General features: G+C 41.2%; 1 protein-coding gene across 11 annotated transcripts in view; it reads left to right on the top strand.

Moving 5' to 3' along the window:
* Positions 1-21,615, top strand: part of TNRC6C (trinucleotide repeat containing adaptor 6C) — a 75,374-nt gene extending 53,759 nt beyond the window's left edge. For 5 of the 11 annotated variants that reach the window (XM_027886045.1, XM_027886044.1, XM_027886038.1 and 2 more), the window contains 13 exons: positions 4,261-4,434; positions 5,687-5,833; positions 6,245-6,367; positions 7,569-7,652; positions 7,947-8,178; positions 9,858-10,025; positions 11,085-11,276; positions 11,419-11,562; positions 14,344-14,460; positions 16,778-16,972; positions 18,313-18,383; positions 19,097-19,236; positions 20,007-21,615. In XM_027886045.1, coding sequence (XP_027741846.1) covers positions 4,261-4,434; positions 5,687-5,833; positions 6,245-6,367; positions 7,569-7,652; positions 7,947-8,178; positions 9,858-10,025; positions 11,085-11,276; positions 11,419-11,562; positions 14,344-14,460; positions 16,778-16,972; positions 18,313-18,383; positions 19,097-19,236; positions 20,007-20,367 — 2,148 coding nt within the window. In that variant the 3' untranslated portion in view covers positions 20,368-21,615. The remainder of the gene's footprint in view (positions 1-4,260; positions 4,435-5,686; positions 5,834-6,244; positions 6,368-7,568; positions 7,653-7,946; positions 8,179-9,857; positions 10,026-11,084; positions 11,277-11,418; positions 11,563-14,343; positions 14,461-16,777; positions 16,973-18,312; positions 18,384-19,096; positions 19,237-20,006) is intronic. The other 6 variants (XM_027886047.1, XM_027886040.1, XM_027886039.1 and 3 more) reach the window with 5 other exon arrangements.

Genomic DNA, 21,615 nt, shown 5'->3' with positions numbered 1-21,615 from the left:
AGTTCTTTCTTAGCTGTGGCAAACTTTAATGAATATGTTAATTGAAGGCTACAAGATTGATGTATGCATGCCAGTTAACCTTCCCTTTTCTTGGATAACAGTATCTTCAGCAGTAAAATTATTGCCAGAGAGAGAGGTGCATTATGTGCAGCATGATGCATAATTATGGAAACATATGTTAAACACAACTATTGAGAAGAGAGTACTAAAATCATTAATATTCATACAGAAAGTAAAATCTATCAGTCTAGGCATAATCTGTCACAGTGACTTTGCTATAACAAAAGGAAATAATCCCACACTGTATTTGTTAGCTATCACACTGTTGAGCAACTTGTTAAGTGAATTAAATAAATATAGTTCCTTCTTGAAGAACAGATTTTTTTTCCCCAAAGAAATTCTTTCCAGTTTTACAGCTCATGCTAATAGAGCAATTCCTCTTCCCCCAAAGGCTTTCTGCCCTTTGTGGTACTATTCCAGAGCATGAGTCTGGAGCTGTCTCTTTTCCTGCTCAGGTCATCCTTGTGAGGAACAAAGCTCTCAGCACAGCTGGACAGAGCATTCCAGCCAACATTCCCTGTTTTACTTACTGCCTTAGCAAGTCATTATCCTTTTATTGGCTCTGCCGAGTCTTCAGTGAGTTCTGCAAGGTTCCTCTTCATGAGATTTTAGGTTGGGTTTGTGTGCTCATTGCTACCACTCTCACTGATTGTCTCAGCTCACCTGCATTGACCAGCTCACCATTTTTCTCCTGCATTTTCTCTGACAGGTAAAGCCAGTACTTACTTTTTTTTAACCTTATGCATTTGAGGAGGGAGAATTTTCAGCCCTGACATTCGCTTCTGGAGCCTCTGAACTCCCTCTTCTCTCTGAATCAGTAGTGGTCTGTGCAGCTCAACATCACCTTTGAATGTTTGCTTTCTCTTGTTTCTCAGTGCTTGCTGCTGGTGCTCTTTATTCCATGTCACACTGAGTCAATCTTTGGCACTCGATGCTTTGTTAATTGTTTAATTTCTCAGGATATTATCCTGACCTGTAGGGCCATTACATGAGAAAGGAGAAAATCCAGTGGCTTGGAGGAAATAAAGATGCAGCCCTGATGCGTGATCTCAACCACGTTTTCTTACACTTTGCCCTGATGCTGCTTCCGAACTTTCTCCCAAATTCTTGAGCACCCAGGAGACTCTGAAATTCTCACCTTACAAATGAAGTCTCCTTTTCTCTACTGTCTTATTCGTTGATCAGCTCTTCCTTTCTACTACTGAGAGATCCAGGTCTACAAGCCTTGATGCCTCTTAACTGCAAAAGTCTTATGACTAGACTTTTTTCTTGTTTCTAATTGAAACTTCATAATTGTCATTTTTTTTCAACCTCATCCTTCACATTCTGATCCCAGTAATCTCTGGTGACTGTTTTTTGTCGCTGGGGCAATAAATAGGATATTTTATTATTATGCAGAAACATTTTTTAAGTCCTGGCAATTAGATAATAATTGCCAGAATTTTAAGCTTGACTTAAGATTCTTCTTTCCTTCATCTCTGCTTCCTATGATTTGATGACTGTTCCTTTTTTTGAACTTCCAGACTTTGAAACCACTTTCATCTTCCCATGTATAATGAGTATTTCTTTGAGTATTGCATTTCCTCCAAGTTTCTTTTGGCTGTACCTAACTCCTGTCTGATTTGAAGGGAACTTACTTTGAGATGAGGTTTTATTACTTTACCTTCCTCTTTTAGAAAAGGGATTTTTTTTAAACCTTTTTTTAATTTTTTTTTAAGAGATCAGTGTGTATTTTCTACCAACTATTTCTGTTACTGACTTTGTATAAAGACTTCTGACAAAAATTCATGAGCCTTGCTCTCTGTTGGGGCATTTTGATTCACGAAGGGGCAGTTGTTGGCAGGTGACTGTCAAAGTGTCCAGGGATCCTCTGCTAAATAGTCCATATCTCCCAGGGCTAAAAAAACTTCAGAGTAACACCACTTGCATTGTGTCACATATTTGATGCTTGGGAGTACTGTGAGAGACTTTCCAAAGTCCTAAAAAGCACCAGTGTGGTGTTTTGTGTTGGATTACTGTAGTAGCAAACACTGCAGGTGTGTCAGGACCCTTCAAAAAAGTTAAAAGCAGTGCTGGATAATGTGATGATTCAAATGTGGAGGATTTGTTTAATTGATTAGCCTGAGGGAGAACTGTAACATAAATTTGTAAGTAAATCACTGAAGAGGAGAAGTTAGGTAGAAAAGATTGCTCTTCAGGAAACAATATTATGTAAAGTAGCCTGAAAAATAATGGATTACAAACCACTGTGAGCGGTAAAGATGTCCCCTGGTCTGGGTTGGGAATGGTTTTAAGTCGACCAGCTAAAATACTTTATGTTAAATGAATTGATTTCAGTTCAGTTACAGAGCACAGATTTGTACAGCAGTTTAAATTAAATAAAATAGAACCAAGTGAATGTGAACAAAATGTCATAAACTTGCACAAAAGCCATTTGCTGCAAAAGGAATACCCTTGTGAAGGAGTCTGCCTGCCCTAGAAATTAAATGCCTGAGTCTCCAGTGTGGCTTGTCCTCCACCATCCTTGGCACTGCCTATTTCAAAATTGAGAAAAAATAATGTCAGCGAGACGAGACTTGAATAAATTTGGGGGGCAGGGAGGGATTGCATTGAGTCTTTCATGGTCAATAGGTCTGTTCACATAGGAAACAATGGCATCTGAAGGAGAGAGCACACACCAAGCTTGAAATTATTTTCACTTTAAAGGGGGAAGGGTAGAATTGTAAACATATGTCTGTGATCTGAAGAGAAATCCTTGAACCTGTTACTGTCATGCAAGCTGCAGTTGTTTGTGGAGTGTGACTGATGTCCAGTAGAATGTAAAATATCTCCAGCTGAAAGGCCTTGGGGATATCATTAGAAAATGTCAGTGTCCCCCTCAGGATAGTCAGATAGCATGTCAGGTGTCACTTTGCCTCGTAGTAAAGAAACTTTTCCTTTGCATCAAAGGAAAGCTGTTGAAAATGCATTTTTCAGCATTAACCTAGAACATAAAATTCACTGAGCATGCTTGCTGCATTAGATCATTTATTTGGGTATCTGGTTCGCAGACGGGGCTGCTTTTTGAACAAAGAAGATTTATCAATATCTCACAATCTTCTGGGGCATTGAATTTATAGGTTGAAATAACCAGGCTCTTCACCTCTTCAAAAAAGCCTTTCCTTGCAATGAACATAGTGCCTGAAAAACCCCAGTCCAGCACATTGCAAATTAGAGATTTTTCGCTCTGCCTGTTTTTTTCGGAGCCCTACTTTGTACACAGTGTTATTTGATCACGCTTGCCGCAGGCTCCCCAGACATCAAAGCACAGTTTGAGATAGAACTCGGTGCCCCACTGTAATACGAGCGAGATATTTACCTGTTTGATTGGGGATTCTGTAATTTATTTTATTTTCTGCCTTGCTGTTTGCCCCCCGTGGGGGCTGCCTCCTGTGCATCACAGCCACGCTCAGCCGTGGTTCCTTGCAGCCCAGTTAACAGAGGGGGCTCCTCCTGCCTTGCTAAAATCTGCCTCCTCCTGGGGATGTTCAGGAAGGCTGCACAGACGATATTGTCATTACTGGGTTTAAGTGGTTTGTGTTCATTGGGCGCAGTTTAATGTTTCATAGTGGGTATTATTAACTCAGCGCTATGTGAATATTAAAAGAGGCTCATGTGTCTCAGTTAGGAAAGGGGATTAGTGCAAAAATGCTTTTTTAAGAGCAGAGCTATGATGTGGAACCAAATCCAGACTGGTGTCAAATAAGCTGATCTGGCCTTTCCCAAGTTTTGGGTTAGCTAAAGCGGTGTGTCTGATGTCTGCGCTCCGCTGCTGAGAGTTTTCCAGACAGACAGAGGACTTCCCTGAAATGTGCTGGCTCCCTTCCCTTTGCACCTTTCAATCTGGTGGAGAAAAGAGGAGATAATCCAAGTGGGGAGGAGGCAATGGCCACATGATAGCTCTGCAGTTGGCTGCTAGAATCCCTCCTTTCCTCTGGAGAGGTGGGTGAGGGTGATTGTGCATTTGGGGGTTAAGAGCAACAAAGTTAAGAAAAACAGTACCTTAATGCTGTTTCTCTCTTTCTTCTCCCTTCACTCCATGCTTCTCATTCCCTGTTATTCATACCTTTCTTTTATATATATATTTTTATTCATCCATGCCCTTTTCTGTCTCCATGGGACACTGTTTTGTGCGCTGTCGGCTCCTGGCACCGCACACAGCTCACCCTTTCTTTCTCCAATCAGGATGGCGGCCTAGTGGAAGAGCCCACTACTTCACCATTTTTGCCTTCACCAAGCCTGAAGCTCCCCCTTTCAAACAGTGCACTCCCTAATCAGACCCTGGGCGGGATTGCCTCAGGGCTGGGCATGCAAAACTTGAATTCTTCTAGACAGGTAAGGCTGTCAGGGCAGATCCAAGGTGAATTTCAGCTCTCTTGGATTAGCTGCTAGAGCCCACCCGTCACTTCCCCAGGGAAAATGGGTTTAAACTGAAAGTGCAACATCTTTGTTCACGTGAAATATCGGTGGAGAAACTACCTGCTGTGTGAATGTTTCACCTTCTAGGACATAAAACAACTGCTTAGTTGTAATTAGCCTGTTAATGACACACATCCATTAAGTGGAGACTGTAGTGTTGTGGATTTATATCCCTGAGCCCTGGGATGGCTCTGCTTTGATTGATGGAAATCTCTTTTTTTGAGGCATTGCAAATTGTCACACTCTGAGGCAGAGACGTTGCTCTAGTTTGTTTTTTCTGGCTGGCTTAACTATTCAGTGATGGGATAGGGAAGAAGTGAGGGGGGCTTTTTTATTCCTGCTTTAAGTGTCAAGGCAGCTCATAGTTCTGACAGGTGGCAAGAAAGAAGCTGGACTTCCAGCACCCAGATCAGATTAAGCATTTAGGAAAGGGAGGTGTTTTGGCCCCTGGGTAGAACATGCTGAAAGGGAAAGAAAAGGAAAGGAGATGGGTTGGAAGATTGATAAACACTGCAAGACTGAGAGGCTGTAAAGGCTGTTGGTTATGAAAAAGTTATTTTTGCCATCAAATTGAAGTTCTAGCAAAAAACAAAACAACACAGAAAAGCGCTGTCTGTCATTCTGTGGTGGCTCTTATTATGTATATTCTTTTAAAGTTAGTTTTTTAAAGGCAATGCTTGTCCAGCACTTCCAGCCCGTTAAGCACATCTTTCTGAAAGAGAGCCTGCACTAATAGCATGTCCATTTTCAGGAGCTTTGTAAAATGATCAAGTACAAAAACTGCTTACCTAACTTGAGGATGGGGATGCTGTGAGTTTTATGCCTCCATTCTCCCTTGCTGCACAAATACAAACATTTTGGGCAGGTACTTTTCACTGTTCATCTCTTGACCCTCCAGGGCTATGCATCTTTATAAAAGCCATGTTCAACTTCAGCTGCCTTTTGTTCAGGCATCTGTGCAAAGTTTTGGGGGTTTGGGATGTTGGGTCCGTGGCAGTCCTTGCCGTGCCCGATTCTAAACCTGGTTGTCAACACGGTCTGTATGTGCTGCCTTCTTTATTCGTGCCTGTCATAATCACTGAGAATAGAGACTGCACAGACAAGTAACATCCAGGTTATGTGTTGAGTGATGTCTTTACATGCCAGTGCCATTCTTGTCCTGCTGCAGATACCGAGTGGCAATCTGGGTATGTTTGGCAATAGCGGAGCAGCACAAGCCAGGACCATGCAACAGCCGCAGCAACCGCCAGTGCAACCTCTTAATTCATCCCAGCCTAGTCTTCGTGCTCAAGTGCCTCAGTTTCTATCCCCTCAGGTTAGATTTCCACTCATAAGTTTTGCCTTTCCCTAGAACTCTTCCATGCTCTCCTCTCCTGAGGTTTGCAGCCACTGCTGCCTGGCTGTGTCCCTGTTACCTATTTACATGTTGCATGGCTGAGATGGTCTCACATTATGTACAGTACTTGTGAGGGCACATTATTGAGTTCCTTTTTTGCAAACAGTGATGTTTCTGAGCAGTTTGTTCTCATCTCTTTTTTTCTATAAGTGAACTTCTGAGTATGGTTATTTATTAAGAAAACCTTGCTAATTTTTGGGTAGTTCACAGTACCACTTCAGGTAACAGTAATATTTTCCAGCTGAAGTTTCGTGACGCTTGTGAATGGCTCACTCAGTTGTCACTGTTTAAAAGCAAACATACAATGTTTAATACACTGCTCTTCCTTAGGTTCAAGCACAGCTTTTGCAGTTTGCAGCAAAAAACATTGGTCTCAGCCCTGCACAGTTAACCTCGCCAATTAATAATCCTCAGCATATGACGATGTTGAACCAGCTCTATCAGCTGCAGCTGGTAAGTTAAAAGACATGGCAGATAAGCTCTAAATCAGAATTGCAGGCATGAAGATAAAATGGAGAACTACTATCTGAATTTTTAAATGACGTGACAGATCTTCAAAGCAATCAGATCCTGATTTCTTTGGTAGAATTTCTTTTTAAAGAAACAAAATCGTATTTTTTGCCTCAGGCTTTATAAACAGTCATTTGTGGAATAATTATCCTTTACAGCTGATCAGTGGAACTAAAAATCAGTTGTCTTCCTACTGCTATGAGTAACATAGTGTATTCTAAAATAGCACTGATGTGTGTGTTACATGTCAATACTCACGACTGACTGACCAGCTGGGAGGTGTGTCACAGCATAACCAGAGAACTCTTGGCAGTGCTGGTCACCTGAGTTCCCTGCAGAGCTTCCTTCATTTGTCTCTTTAAAAAATAAAGCATAGGGCAAATTTCCTTTAATTAATGGCATGTATATTAAAAATACCATGTGATAAGAACTACTTATTTTTTGCAAACACGTACTTTTGCTGTTGTGTGCAAATTTTGTATGTATATGTGTGTGTGCATATGAAAATATAGAATTGGTTTTATGGTTATTTTAAAAAGATGCTGCAAAGTCAATATTTGCCAGAGTTAAACATAAAATTGAGGATGACAAACTAGCTGAGTTGCTGCTCTCAATGTGTTAGAGAAACTGTTCTGTTAGTAACAGTGTTTGATATTATTATTCTTTTCTGGTTATGTTTTGAGGAGCATAACGTTATTTTTATAATTTTTATAATAATTTAACAGTACCCAGCTACTCGAAGAGTACGAAATTCCTTTGGATTTTGAATTCATGTGTTTTAGGGAAACACCTTGCAGATCAATTTGCTGCCAAGCTAACCATTTTTAAATCATGAATTTTTTCAGAAATAAAGCAGCAAAAGCAATTTAACTACAGTATTGTCAGAACTCAAAGAAAAAAACAGAATAAAACAAAAAAAACACAAACAAACAAACAAAAACAACCAGAAAAATGAACACTGGACTTAAATAAATACATTATGAAATACATTTGTGACATATATTTTATACTTTTGCTTCATTGAATGTTTTCAGAGAACTTCAGTGTTTGTCTTTTGCATTTCATGGTGTAGCAGAGCAGCTCAAGCAAGCATGTTCAGCCCATTGTGTGTGTTGGGGCTCTGACCTCTCCCTTGTCTCTCCAGGCGTACCAACGTTTACAAATCCAGCAGCAGATGTTACAGGCTCAGCGTAATGTTTCCGGACCCATGAGACAACAGGAGCAGCAAGTATGTTTGCCTGCCAGCCCAATCTCTGCATTAGTTTGCTTTCAGTAGCTTAAAGAGACTGAAATGACATTACACCAAAGCAGCTAAAGCATCCTTAAAACAGGAGTGCAGTGCGTGACAGCAAAGGGTGCTGAGTGTTAAAGCTGCCTCACAGCATTATTGGAGGAAAGCTCTTCACCCCTTAATACGGTCAATTTTTATTTGTGAAGAGATCTATTGTGTTATTTCACTGCAGAGAAAGAAACCTGGTGTCTTTTTGTTCCATTGAGCATTTATTGATTCTCTCTCCCGCAGGTTGCACGTACAATCAATAACATGCAGCAGCAGATCCAGCAGCACCAGCGCCAGCTGGCCCAGGCCCTGCTTATGAAGCAGCAGCCTCCCCCTCCACATCTATCTTTGCACCCCTCTGCAGGCAAATCAGCCATGGATAGCTTTTCACCCCATCCCCAGGCTCCCGGCCTACCTGACCTGCAGACCAAAGAGCAACAGTCTTCACCGAACACCTTTGCTCCTTACCCTCTTGGTGAGTGTCCACATGGAAAACACAGAGGGAGCCCATTTCCTTAACTCAGCATCTAAGTATTCTGTTCCAGAGTATATCCACTATAAATATGTAAATATATGTTTATTAAATAACGTTGAAATGCCAAAACAAAATCGTGGCACTGCATACCTGTGTTTGAGGTTTGTGGTAGCTGTATCTGCTCACCTGTGTTCTGCCTACAAATAACCAGAACAGAAAATTTGCCTAATTAGCTATTCACTTACGTTGCTGTTTATGAACTAAGTGTAAATTAACAGCATCATGTTGTAAAATGCACAAATGTCATATTGATAAACAGGAATATCATCTGGGAAGGTCCTGCAAAGTTATCTTTCCGCTGTAATCAGCACTAGTAAGGCTGATTTTGGTCAGTGTATTTCAAGAAATAAATGGATCAGAGTGTAGGGGAGGTGATTAGATGTTTCAGAAACACAACTGCTAAGGAAAAAATTAAATCCTCTGCTCACTATAGTCTAAAGAGGATTTAAGAGACATGCAAGAATCTTCAAAAATGTAAAAGAGAGCTATGAACAAGTTTTCTTGCATGTGGCTAATGCAAGACGTAATAAACTTGTGATGCCTAAAAGGAGAAGTAGCTAAACATTAAGGATCACTTAGTTGCTTTAAGCAAAGTAGAGTATTGGAATGAATTATCTGGGAAGTTCCTGAAATCTTCTTCAGCAGCCATTCTGTGGTAGATTAGACATAGATCTGTCAAATATGATTGATGTCAAAATAGTCAATTGGGCCTGGAGACAGGCAGAACAGAGCAACCTTTCAGACCTGTTTGCTGTGTGATTCTTTGATGTATGCTACAGACTTCCTTTATGACTTAAAGGAATTAATTTAATCTCTTTGTGACTCTCTTTATGCTGGGTACAATAGAGTTGCCAAGCTTTATCTGCCATGCAGCAGTTAAGAAGGTAATTCTGACTGCTGTGGTGAGCTGTTGTGGCAGGGAGCATCAGAAGGCAAAAGAATTTGTGAATTAAAGGCCCAAGTCTAAGAGGTTCTTAAGATTTCTCAGCTTCCTGTGATCTGCTAACATTCAGGATTATATATCAAAAAAGACCCAGATTCATGTCACAGGAGCATGTCAAAATTATTCCCTAAATAACAGTCTGAGTGAGTCTTTTCTGTGTATACAAAATACAAGCCCAGCTAGTAAAGTACCTGCTCTGATGAACAGCCACAGTTTGGCCTTTAATTGCTTGCTTTGTTTGGGATTTTTAAAATGTTGTTAGCAAAACAAAGTGGCAGACATGATGGGGGTGTGCTGGGGAGACATTGGGGATATTTTGGCATAGCCATGGAATGTTGCAAACTCTTCACTGGTTTAAGCACAACATTCCAGTGCATTCTTCCAGAATGCCTTTCCTGAGACAACTGAGGAGACTGTAAGTAGAAACACTGACAGCTTTAATATATTATTCCTGCATCTTCCCCCCACCCCCCTTTTAGCAAAGTTTTAACCTTTTCTGAATTCAGGGGAGATCTTTTGGTGTGCCCATAAAATCAGAAGTTCTTGACAGCAGGTCGAAAAGGTGCATCGTAAGTGACACACATACACATGTGGGTGTTCAGTAATTCCTGTAGCTGGGTTTTTAAACACATCTTTTAATTATATGATGGATATCTAATGACCTGTTTCCCCTCAGCTGGACTGAACCCGAACATGAATGTAAATAACATGGACATTACTGGTGGTTTGTCAGTGAAGGACACTTCTCAGTCCCAGTCTCGCCTTCCTCAGTGGACACACCCCAACTCTATGGATAATCTGTCTAGTGCTGCTTCTTCTCTTGACCAGAACTCCAGCAAGCACGGTATGTCCCCTGTGATCACTGTGTCAGTCTGTTTTTTTGAGATTTGAGCCACGGTGCAGTTGTAATTATTTTTCTCATGTCACTTTTTTGTGTAAGTGCTCGTAAATGGTTGGTACCGAACACCTTTTACAGATGATTTCTGCAGTCACGTTCAGCAGTGCAGCTCTCACTTCCTACATGCAACGTAGAAATGTTTTTTTCACTTGTTGAATTTTGTTACTGAGAATATGGAGTTCAAGTTAAACAACCCTTGAGTGTCAGCAAAACAAGTCCCACAACCTTCTCCTTATTCCACACCTGTATACCTTCAATCCTAAAAAACCTGACATTGGCTTTCTCCCACTTTTTCCAGTATCATCGACCTTTCCCAGCCAGTACTGTACAAAGGCATGATGGATTATATAGTTACCCACCCTGGAGTTAGGAGCACAGACTTCTTATTTTTCCAGAAGTGATTGCTAATCTGTTTGCACACCTTTATCCCTAACACCTCTGGTATCCTGAGTCAGTTTTTCCTTTATTTCCTGTACCAAGTTTATTCTGTTGGAACATGGGGCTCTGTTAACTTTAATATATCCTGGATTTTGTTATGAGCAGCATGAATTATTCCTTCTATGACAAGTTATTTATTGTGAAAGTAACTGCACTGTTTATGCCAAAATTGTTGTTTGATAGTTTGTAGGAACATGAGAACAATTTTAAATCATCCATCCCATCATCAATGAATGCCTTGGGAAGGATGAGATAAGGGGTTGCCTACAGTGATACTCCTCAATATGCTGCCTCAACACATTCCTATTTACCATCAGTGTAATGATTTGAATTAGTTAACTCTCTTTTTGACAGGAATTTAATGCAGATTTCTTCAACTTGAGTCTAGATTGTACCAGCAGCTCATCTCACAGCTGTAGTCCCTAGTAAGGCTCCAGAGGCCAAGCCTGGCTTACTGTGTTTGTAAGAAACAAAAAAGAGCAGTAACAAAATTTAGGGACTGATGAAATTCCATACCCCAAATTAGTCCTGCTCCTAAACAAAGCCTTTCCATCTCACTCCTTACAGGTGCTATACCTGGAGGTTTAAGTATTGGTCCTCCAGGAAAGTCCTCCATTGATGACTCCTATGGCCGGTATGACCTGATTCAGAACAGTGAGTCTCCTGCCAGCCCACCCGTAGCTGTTCCTCACAGCTGGTCACGTGCCAAATCCGATAGTGATAAGATTTCCAATGGCTCCAGCATAAACTGGCCACCAGGTAACAAAACACAAAGCCTTGGTGTTCAACTCATGTCCTTAAAACGTGCTGTTGGGTTGATTTATTGAATCCTTCTTGATGCACGGGGAGTTGGGAGAATTATGACCTTGTGTGCTTTCCTTTTTTGTTGTATTTGGAACAGAGTTTCATCCAGGAGTGCCATGGAAAGGACTGCAGAACATTGATCCTGAAAATGACCCTGATGTTACTCCTGGAAGTGTTCCAACTGGGCCTACCATAAACACCACGATACAGGATGTTAATCGCTATCTCCTCAAGAGTGGAGGTAAAACACACAAGTTACTTTCACATCTGTGCATTCTCTCTTCTTCTCTCGAAAAAAGTTGACCTCATTTGTTACAGACACAGCATATTTTTGCATGTTCTCCTAATCTGATAATTCTTCTGCTCAGAACTTTCACTGAATATCCAGAAAGACTTGTTTTAAATATGGGATTAAGAAGTTTCTTGTTTTCCATGGGAATGTAAATATTTTCTATTGGAAAAGGCTGTGAGATGTAATTTAAACATCTGTGGTCACTGGAAGTTTTTCCTAACTTGTAACACTTGATTTTGAATGAGATTTTGCTCTCCACACTGCCCATCCTCCTACTTACATTGTGAAATGCTAAGAAGACACAATACAAAAGTTCCACAGTTGTTGCTGAGGCAGCAGGCTTCTGGCACACTAATTAATTGTAGCTTTGTTAGAAGATCAATCAGCAAAATAAATTAGAGCTGTTTTATTCCCAAAACCATAAAGGAAAAGAAAAAATTAGGGGAATTGACTAGTAAACTACTGTTTCGCAGTACCATTTCCATTCCTTTTGTCTTGGCAGTCCTCACTTCAGCATAAGAAGAGAATTCTGTAAAATTGGGACTGTGCTACTTGTTAGCTAGATGTACTGGAAGTGGATCAAAAGGAAAGGTAGCTTGATTTAATTGTGATCAGGGTGCTGAAATAGCCAAGTCATCTGCATTCTATTAGAGCACTGTAATAGGCACAGAAATAGCACAATCAGGTTGTCCAGAAGGATCTGTCAGGATTAAAAATGTGGATTTTGTTCTAATAGTTACATCTGTGGTATCAGCGCAGAATGTAAATCAGAACTATCCTTGAAATGAGTGTCCGGCTCTGGGCTTGTTAATTCAGCAAGGGATGTGAAATGTGAGGGAAAGGAGGCAGGGGTTTCATTGCCTCCAACCATTTGAGTTGTCTCTTGCCAGGAAGCAGTCTTTTTATTTATGCTGAAAGATAGAGTATTTGTGTGCGTGAATAATGCTGAATTAACTTTCAGTGACCCAAATGTGTTCAAGGGGCAGGCAAGTTTGAAGTTATAACAAGTACGAAGATGTCATTCAGTGACAGTTCGAATATGGTGCCCCCCCAAAATACTCTCCTCAGGCCAAAAGCCTAAACCTTCAGAGCTGTACCTGTAAGTCAGATGATACCTAATACAGGTCTTCCTGCTTTAGAGAAAGAACATTGGCTCTGTTGGTGTATAATCTACCAGTGGAATGAAGAAATATTCTTGGAGACCATCTCAGCAGAGATGTTCTTAGCAGAAGTAAAGAGGCCCTAAGGAACTCAAGCCTTCTGAAGAGCAGGGACTGTTGGGCTCCATGTGTGCTTCCTTTCCTCGTTAGCTTTTTAGTTTGGTAATACAATTTTAAGAAAAATATAGTTTAGAATCTGTTTCTGAATGCTCTTATAACGTAGGGGTTTGCTCCTAGGTAAAACTGCTTATTGCTGTCAGTACCCATCCGTATGAGACTGTAGCTTCCATGGGAACACTGCAAGCCTAGAGCACACAACTTGTATTGACAGAGCTGATCCCCATACAGAGGGCTAGGCTGTGTGTGGTGTGCCCTTGGAAACAGGCAAACCCCATTTTTGGGTTGGTTTTTGCTTTGCCCTGATTGCTATTGAAGCTTTGCAGGGTCAGCTAATATGAGCTGAGAGACATAGCCCCAAGGAATCAGAACCAGTGTCAGTTCTGTAGGCTTTTGAATCTGCTATAATTCCATCACTCCTGCCTGGGGAGTAGATTATCTCCAGAGAAGGCCTGATACAGAGTTATTTTGCTTGAAACTTGATGTCTGTTTTGGTGTCCTGTGGAGTGCAGGGAGTCTGGTTAAGGTAAAGTTTGATTGGTTGCTGTTCCGGTTGAACAGATAGCCTTTGTTTTTTGTTGAGCTGTGAGGGATGAGTTTGTCCTTTTACTTCCTCCCTCCTCCCTCAGTACAGTGCTCTTTTCTAAAGAACTCACCTATTTTTATTAGTCAGTTTAAGATGTTTCAGTATCACAGTCCATCTGTGTGTGACAGGAATGATAAGTCACCCGGGATACACACTTGATTTTGTTGGTGGCTGGAGAGAATACTTCCAGCTCTTCTGGTCTTTATAATGAAGATTTTTTTTTTATTTTATGTTCAGTTTCTTTCAATTGCTGCCAGCAAGGAAATGTATTCTTAGATAGCTCCTCAGATTGTAAATGATTTACTGAGGTGGTTTCAGGCTATTTCATTTATGTTATCAGTTGAAGAAGAGATTGCAAAAATATATCCTTACTTTACTGAAAGTCTGCAAAAATTTAAAGATGTTTGTGGACATTATGATGTAGGGGGAGTAGTTACCTTGAGTAATTTAGGATAGATCACCCATGGTAAGAGGTTAGTTTATCATACACATCTCTGCTCATCTACAGTTGCCATTACCTAAGTCAGCTGGCAGAGGACCTTGATAAATGAAGCCTGTTCCTTGAGACTAAACAGTTTAACACTAATTTTTTTGAGTCACATATTTTAAATGAAATGCAGAATTTGCCTCTCTCAAAGGCACTACTCGAACTGCTACTGTGCCAGCTTTCTTCTCTTTTCTACTAAAGACTTCTGCTTCACTTTATCACACCTTCAATAACATTTCATTCCTAGCCTTCAGAGACCAGGCTGATTAAGGGAAAAAATGCCTTTGCATGGTTTGTATTTGCACATAAAAGATTTGCTTATGTCACACCAAACATCATTATGCCCATCTTTCTTAGTTGCTTCTCTGCTGGTTCTGCAGGGTCATCCCCAACATCATCTCAGAATGCCACGCTGCCTTCATCGAGTGCCTGGCCGCTTAGTGCCTCCGGCTACAGTAGCTCTTTCAGCAGCATTGCATCTGCACCTAGCATTGCAGGTACGGAACTGGCCTTTCTACTTCCACATCCTTCTGCATTCTCAGCAAAAGGCCCCAGGAGGTGCTTTCCCAGTGGTTACAGCGCTGCTGCCGGAGACAGGCGCGTGTTTTCGGTGCTGCGCTCAGTGGGCAGCTCTCCTGGCAGCCCTTCAGCGGGGAGTGTTGGAGGGTGTGTGCCTGGAACTGTGCTTAGGAAAAATGTGTTCATTCCACTTGGGGCCAACGTGCTGTCACTGTGCGTTGGCATCGGGATCTCTGAGGAGGGATGTTGTCTAGGACCTCAGCAGGAATGCCCCTGCTGGACACTTCCAGTAAGAGCTGATGTGAAATTTTTGTTACTAAACTCACTGTTAAAAGTGAAACATCTTCAGCTCAGGAAAAAGCTTTAGTGCTTTAGAACCTCCAGGAGTTGCTTTGCATGGCTCTGGAGGGTTTGGGCTTCTTGGGGCTCTTAAATGTCTTTCAATAGCCGAGCCAAAACCTGATGCTGCCCCATATGACTGAGCTTGTAGGTGGACTAAATTCTTTTTAACGAGCTCTAAATTCTGGAGTGTATCTCTGCAAAACATGGCAACTTTGCTTGCAAACTACCTACCTAAATATCCAGTTTGTCCCACTATAAAAATGTGTTGGTGCTGTTGTGTGGATTGGATTAGCATTTTCATACCTAGCCACTGAAAACCCTCCACTTCTCTGGATGAAGGAAGGTGCAGCCTCCAGGTCACACTGCAGAATGCAAAACATAAAGGGGGTTGTTTGGAATGTTTCCCTCCAGTGAAAGGAAAAGAAAGGAATGGCTTGCTTTTCTTTATCTGCCATGCATTTCTGCTTTATTTGCTTCTTAATATTTTTGCAGTGTCATCTAATGTTTGTGTTACCCCCATGAGAAGCAGTGACACAGCATAGTGGTGATGTGCATGTGTTGTGTGCCACATCACAGGCTGGGCTGCTCTTGAGTTCTCCAGCTCAGTCTTGTGCCCTTCCCTGACACCATTTTACACTCATTAATGTCCTCATCGTCATTGTCAAATTGGTTTTGTTGCTACAGCTTGCAAGAAGATGGGAGAGTGGTTGCCCTTTCACTTGAATTGTTGTGATTTAATATGAAATCATTGAATTAAATGATTTAGATAAATGGAGGCGATCTGGGGAGAGTGTGTGTGTATATAACTGAGGCTGTGATTTGGCAACTGGTCAGTTCAGCTTTGGGACTGATTAAAAAAACCCCCCAGTGGCTGCCTTGATGCAAAGCACTGATCTAGTATAAACTTAAATCTGCCAGTTCAAATCCAGCCTTATAAAAACTCACAAGATTTTTGCATCTTAGACCTTGTCAGACCAAGTATTTACTTACTCTCTGCAATCAGCATTAAAGCATTGAGGCAGCACAGTCACAACACCATTTGCTGTGGCAGAAGATGCAGGATGTGTCCCTTGCAGTCCAGTCCAGTCCAACACGTGCTGCCAGTGTTGGTAACAGCAGGACTGAGATGTGGCAAGGAAATTGGGCTCTAATTGTACAACATGTGTTGGTACAAGGAGGAAGGGCAGGGAATTGTAAGTCTAAAGGTGAATAAAGGGGTTTATTTTGGTATTCGTAATTTAAATCAATTTTGTCTGCCCCTGTAGATGCTAAACTGTATTTGCTGTTGTTGGTTTTTTGTTATTTTATTAAACTCTGATTTGGCAGAAACGGTAGTCAGAGTTTAAAAACCAATTAGGGAAATAAACTGAACAGCAAAAAGTTACAAAGAGTGACATGTTGTGATATGATCTAACTTCTGCAGATTTCATTTTTCTCAAAGATACTTGGAAAAAAAGAGTATCAGTTACTCTGAACATTAAGGAAGTTTTTATTGGTCTTTGATCTTGAGAATTTTATTATGTCAGAAGAACATATGGACATACTGGTTTCTTTGCTAGATAAAATGAGTTGTTAAAAAAAATGTTGAAGTCCTATTAAACCTTTTGAGAGAGACAATCTTGAAGTGTTTCATTATAATTTTGGTGCAGTTAGATTTCAAATACCTAAGTGCATTTTCTGGTCTTTTTTTCATGTATCATCTTTAAAAAGAGAGAGAAGTAGTAGGAGATTTTAAAAAAAGGGAACTGTGTATGTGGCAGGTTGTGAGGTTCATTAAATACAGAATTATTTGAAATTGTAGACACTAGTAGGTTCAAAGGATATAGGATTGATAGCACTGGATGGTACAGAGGGTTGTTCTCCTCCTGAAAAGCTGGAGGAATGTAGTAAGTGATACCCATCCTCCTGGGTTTAAAATTGACAATACACAAATGTATTTTTTCCCTGTTGCAGGTAAACTGTCAGACATCAAGTCCACGTGGTCCTCTGGCCCGATCTCTCACACACAAGCCTCTCTGTCCCACGAACTCTGGAAGGTACCCAGAAACACTACGGCTCCGACGAGACCCCCTCCAGGCTTAACCAACACCAAGCCATCATCCACGTGGGGAGCCAGTCCCCTGGGCTGGACCAGCTCTTACTCCTCTGGTACCCTCAGCTTCTCTGCTTCTATTCTGTGTGTGAGGCTCCAGAACCTGGAGGTTCAGTGCAAGCTGAGTTGTGTCTGTTTTGAGGATTAATCTCACGCCTGTTTATTGGCTAAGTTGTAAATGAAGCTGCTCTCTATGAGGTGGTCACATGAGTAATTTTACACAGGAATTGCCAAATTACCTAATTCAACTAGGATTTTTATTTTCCCATTTCTTTATTTTCTAAAAATGTCTTTCTTGTTTTGTGGTGTGATCTAAAACTCCCTGTGAGGCTTCAAGATGAGCCCATGGAATTTAATATGGGATACATATTTGGAGCATGGATATGTGAAGCATTTAGGACCTGATGGCATTGCAGGGCCCTCAGGGAATGCCCTAATTTTTTTTTCACACAGGCTGTTTTTTTAGGTGTTGTTTTGCTGAAATGCAAATATGAGAAACCATGTCTATATATATATATTATATATATATATGTGTGTGTGTGTGTGTATGGCTCTGTATGTATCTATATAGAGGTATCTATATCTGTATAAATATAGATACATATGCAAATATTACACATATTTTGTTAAGCTGACTATTTTATTAATCTATTTTCACTAAACTGAGAATTAAATGTTCTTCCCTCTTCTTGCCATTAATTTTGGATCTGTTTCCTTCACCAAAGCCCCACCTGTGTGGGCAGATATTGCTGCTGCCCAGATTCTCTCCAGCTTGAGTGTGGTCATATGTGTGACCACAGGATCCACTGTGGTTTCTCAAATGCCACTCATAAATACCAAGCTTGGACAGTTTCCTAATGTAAAACTCCAAGCTGTAAAACACCAGCCTAAGGTTGGAAGAACAGGTTTTGTTGGTTATGTCCTTGTATCTTCAATCAGGACATTGTCAGTGCAGAAATACCTGTTTTGAATAAGTCATACACATTAATCTGTCATTGGCAAGATGGCAGAGTGCTGCAGTGCTATAAAATCTTTAATAGCAGGCAGCAGCCTGAGCTTGGACATCAAGAATTGCTTTTAAAATGTGCCTTCCAGATTTAATTCTAATGCGTCCTGGAGATGTAGTTTGCTGCAGTGTCATAGCTGCATCTGCCACTAATAATTACTCTGGGAGTGTGGAAAAAGCCACAGACCTTTTAAATGTAACAAGAGCAGGTTTCCATTCAGCAGCCTTTCATTCCAGAGGAGACAGTAAATCAAGGTGTGAGGAAACAGCCGTAGGATTTGTTTTCAGTAGCAGTGAGGCTTGCTAGCATGTTGTGATTCCAGGTAAATTTGCTTGTAATATGCTCTCCAGACCATCATCAATGGGGTTTTTTGTGGAATTTTATTGCAGGTTCTGCATGGAGTACTGACAGCTCAGGGAGAACAAGCAGCTGGCTGGTTCTTCGGAACCTCACCCCCCAGGTAATGGGAATTGCACAGGGAAAAGGACCTGGCACATTTAAGAGATTATAGGAACAACATTTAGCAGCCTTGCTTATTTGATTTATTTGAAGGAAGAATAATTACTCTGCATTTATTACAGGTGTCTTCTTCAGGGAACTTGTTAAGTTTTCAAAGTGCTGTCAAATCAAGCATAAACTTTTAAGGCTGTAATTAATCATTCAGTGGGCTCCATTTGTGTATGTGTAACTTTGGAGGTGAATGGTGCTTTAAAGCAGACACAGAAATATAAAATCTTTTTTTCCTGTGGGTTTTTGTGGTTCTTCTCACAAGTCTTTTAAATCCTCTACTTGTCCTTCACACAGTGTCATTGAGAAGGAAGAACATAAACCACAAAGCCTTGAGTGCAGACGTCCAAATTGATCTTGGGGAAAATTTAGTTATATTTATGAGCAGTGTGGTTTTCCTTTGACTTCTTTCTCAACTTCTGTGAACTTTCAATGACAAATATATAATTTGTATAACCTGAACTGGGAAACTTTGTGCACTGGCCTATAGGGAAGACTTTTTAAGAAGGCAGGATGTCTCCCTCAGTGCAGAGAGTGATAAGTCTGTAATTTAATTCTTCTTTTCCTTTCACTTGTACTCACTCTTCAGCTTTTAAAACTTGCTTTACAAGCATTTAAAGTAACATCACAACAGCACAGACAACCTTTGCCCCCTTCTCTCCCCAGATTGATGGTTCCACACTGCGGACACTGTGTTTGCAACACGGCCCTCTCATAACATTCCACTTGAACCTGACACAAGGGAATGCTGTGGTCCGATACAGTTCCAAGGAGGAAGCAGCCAAGGCCCAAAAGTCTCTGCACATGTATGTTTCTGCTCTCTTTTTCCTTTTTTATTAAGCCAGTTTTATCCCAGAAACTTAATTCCTTAGGCATTTATTTGCCAGGAGTCAGAACTCGGATCACTAGTTACTTTTAATCGGATTTTCAAAATTGCCTGAATGGGATAGAAAAATATTAGCTGGGGGGGTAGATACTCATGGATTACTGAATAAGAGGTCATTACAAAACTTTATTCACCATTAATAATGTTTTCAGTTAGGATTTGTCACCTGTAAGGCTGCAAAGAGTTTGTAAGATGTGATACGGATTCCAGAAGAAGCTCGGAGAGAGGGGCATTTAGCTTTAGAAAGGACATAACAATGATAAATCATAGAATTGCCTGGGTTGGAAGGGACCCTAAAGATCATCAGTTCCACCCCCTGCTGTGGACAGGGACACCTTCCATTAGCCCAGGTTGCTCCAAAGCTCCATCCAACCTGGCCTTGGAAACTCCACGGATGGGGCAGCCACATCTTCTCTGGGCAACCTGTGCCAGAGCCTCACCACCCTCACAGGGAAGAGTTTTTCCTATCTGTAAGATAGAAAAGGCCATTCCCCTCTTCCTGTCACTCTAGGCCTTTGTTTCTTGTAGCTACTTCAGGTACTGGAAGGCAGCAATTAAGTCACCCCAAAGCCTTCTCTTCTCCAGGCTGAACAACCCCAGTTCTCCCAGCCTTTCCTCACGGGACATCCACCTCGGGTATTCCCAGAAGTGCCCTTTTCATCATTCCACCTTTTCTGTTTGTGCCCTCAGGTGTGTCCTGGGAAACACTACCATCCTGGCCGAGTTTGCTGGTGAGGAAGAAGTGAACCGTTTCCTGGCGCAGGGCCAGGCGCTGCCGCCCACCTCCAGCTGGCAGTCCAACACTGGATCCACCCAGACCCGCCTGGGCTCCTCCGGCAGCTCCCACGGCCTGGTGCGCCCCGACACCGGCCACTGGAACCCCCCCTGCCTGGGGGGCAAGGGCAGCAGCGACCTGCTGTGGGGAGGGGTCCCCCAGTACTCCAGCAGCCTTTGGGGACCCCCCAGCGCCGACGACGGCAGAGTCATCGGGAGCCCCACGCCTCTCAATACTCTCCTCCCGGGGGATCTTCTCAGTGGGGAGTCCATCTAGGAAACGAGAGAGAAAACAAAATGGAAATAACAATCATCAGCACTAAAGGAAAAAAAAATTAAAAAAAAATTAAAAAAAAAAATTGTAACCCTTTCCAGTCCCGGGCTTGATGAAGAATCCAGCTTTAACCCATGAGACTGGCAGCCCTCCTTAGTACCTCTGTCCAATATCGAATCCGAAACTGCAGAAGTCCTTGTGAACTGTTCCTGAAACAGTATGGGCTCCTTTTTGGTCAGTGTCACATGCTAATGACAGGTTTTATTGTTTGGTTGTTTGTTGTTTTTTTTTTTTTCATGACTTTTTTGTTTTATGTTGTCTTTTTATGTTTGTATGGTGATTATTTTTTTTTTTTCAAAACCAAGTATAAAAGCTGCTTAGAATAGGTCTATCATGAAGGGCACTTTTCAGAATTTGGGCTGGAAAGGGTTATTTTATCAACTTGGAGTGGGGAAGGGGGGGTGGGAAGGGGAAATGAAAGCCTATTTAAATGAGCCTGTGACTATTATGCACATTACAGAGGCGGACCCAATAATCAGAAAGGGTGAAGTGTGATATTTACCATTGGTACAGAAAAGTGACGAATCCAAGTGGGAACTATGGACTGTACAGGTTGAGTTGGGGTGGGGAGGGAGGGCAGGGTTGGGGTATCTCTGTGTCCACTACTCCCATGGATCTGCCTATGCACATTGCCCTTGTTTCATTACTTTTTCATGTCATTTTTTTTAATCCCAAAAATATTAAAAAAAAAAGGTAAAAAAAAATAAAAAAAAATTAACAAAGAAACAAAAAAAAATTAAAAAAAAAAAGGCAACAAACCATATCAACATGCAAATACTTGAATCCAGCAGGCCAATAACAAAATGTGAACACTTTCTGAGTTGAATTATTACACTTCCAGGTCAGCATCAGTACACAAAAAACAGGCTCTAAGAATTTTTTTTTTTTTTTAAAAAAAGTTCAGACTCTATGTTTTTGTTGGGACAGATGTGAGTGTGCCTCTGTGTGTGAGTGTGCGAGTGTGTGTGCCCACGTGTGGTTTAACTCAACGTGTGAAGTTTTTCCTTTGATTCAGTATATGCTTTTTATTTGCTCATTGGTCAAATGTTTAATTGTTATTAGCTTCTAACTTTGCACTGAGTGTCCGCAGCCCTTCTTGTAGCTAATCCTGTAATGGTAAAAATACAAAACAAAAAAAGGACAAAAAAAAAGGAAAAAAAAAAAAAAAAAAAAAAAAAAAAAAAAAAAAAA

The sequence above is a fragment of the Empidonax traillii genome, unplaced genomic scaffold (genome assembly GCF_003031625.1).
Source record: "Empidonax traillii isolate 1590-97213 ecotype Southwest subspecies unplaced genomic scaffold, ASM303162v1 scaffold177:size1754471, whole genome shotgun sequence".
NCBI lineage: Eukaryota > Metazoa > Chordata > Aves > Passeriformes > Tyrannidae > Empidonax > Empidonax traillii.
This window is presented reverse-complemented; position numbering and strand designations above follow the sequence as displayed.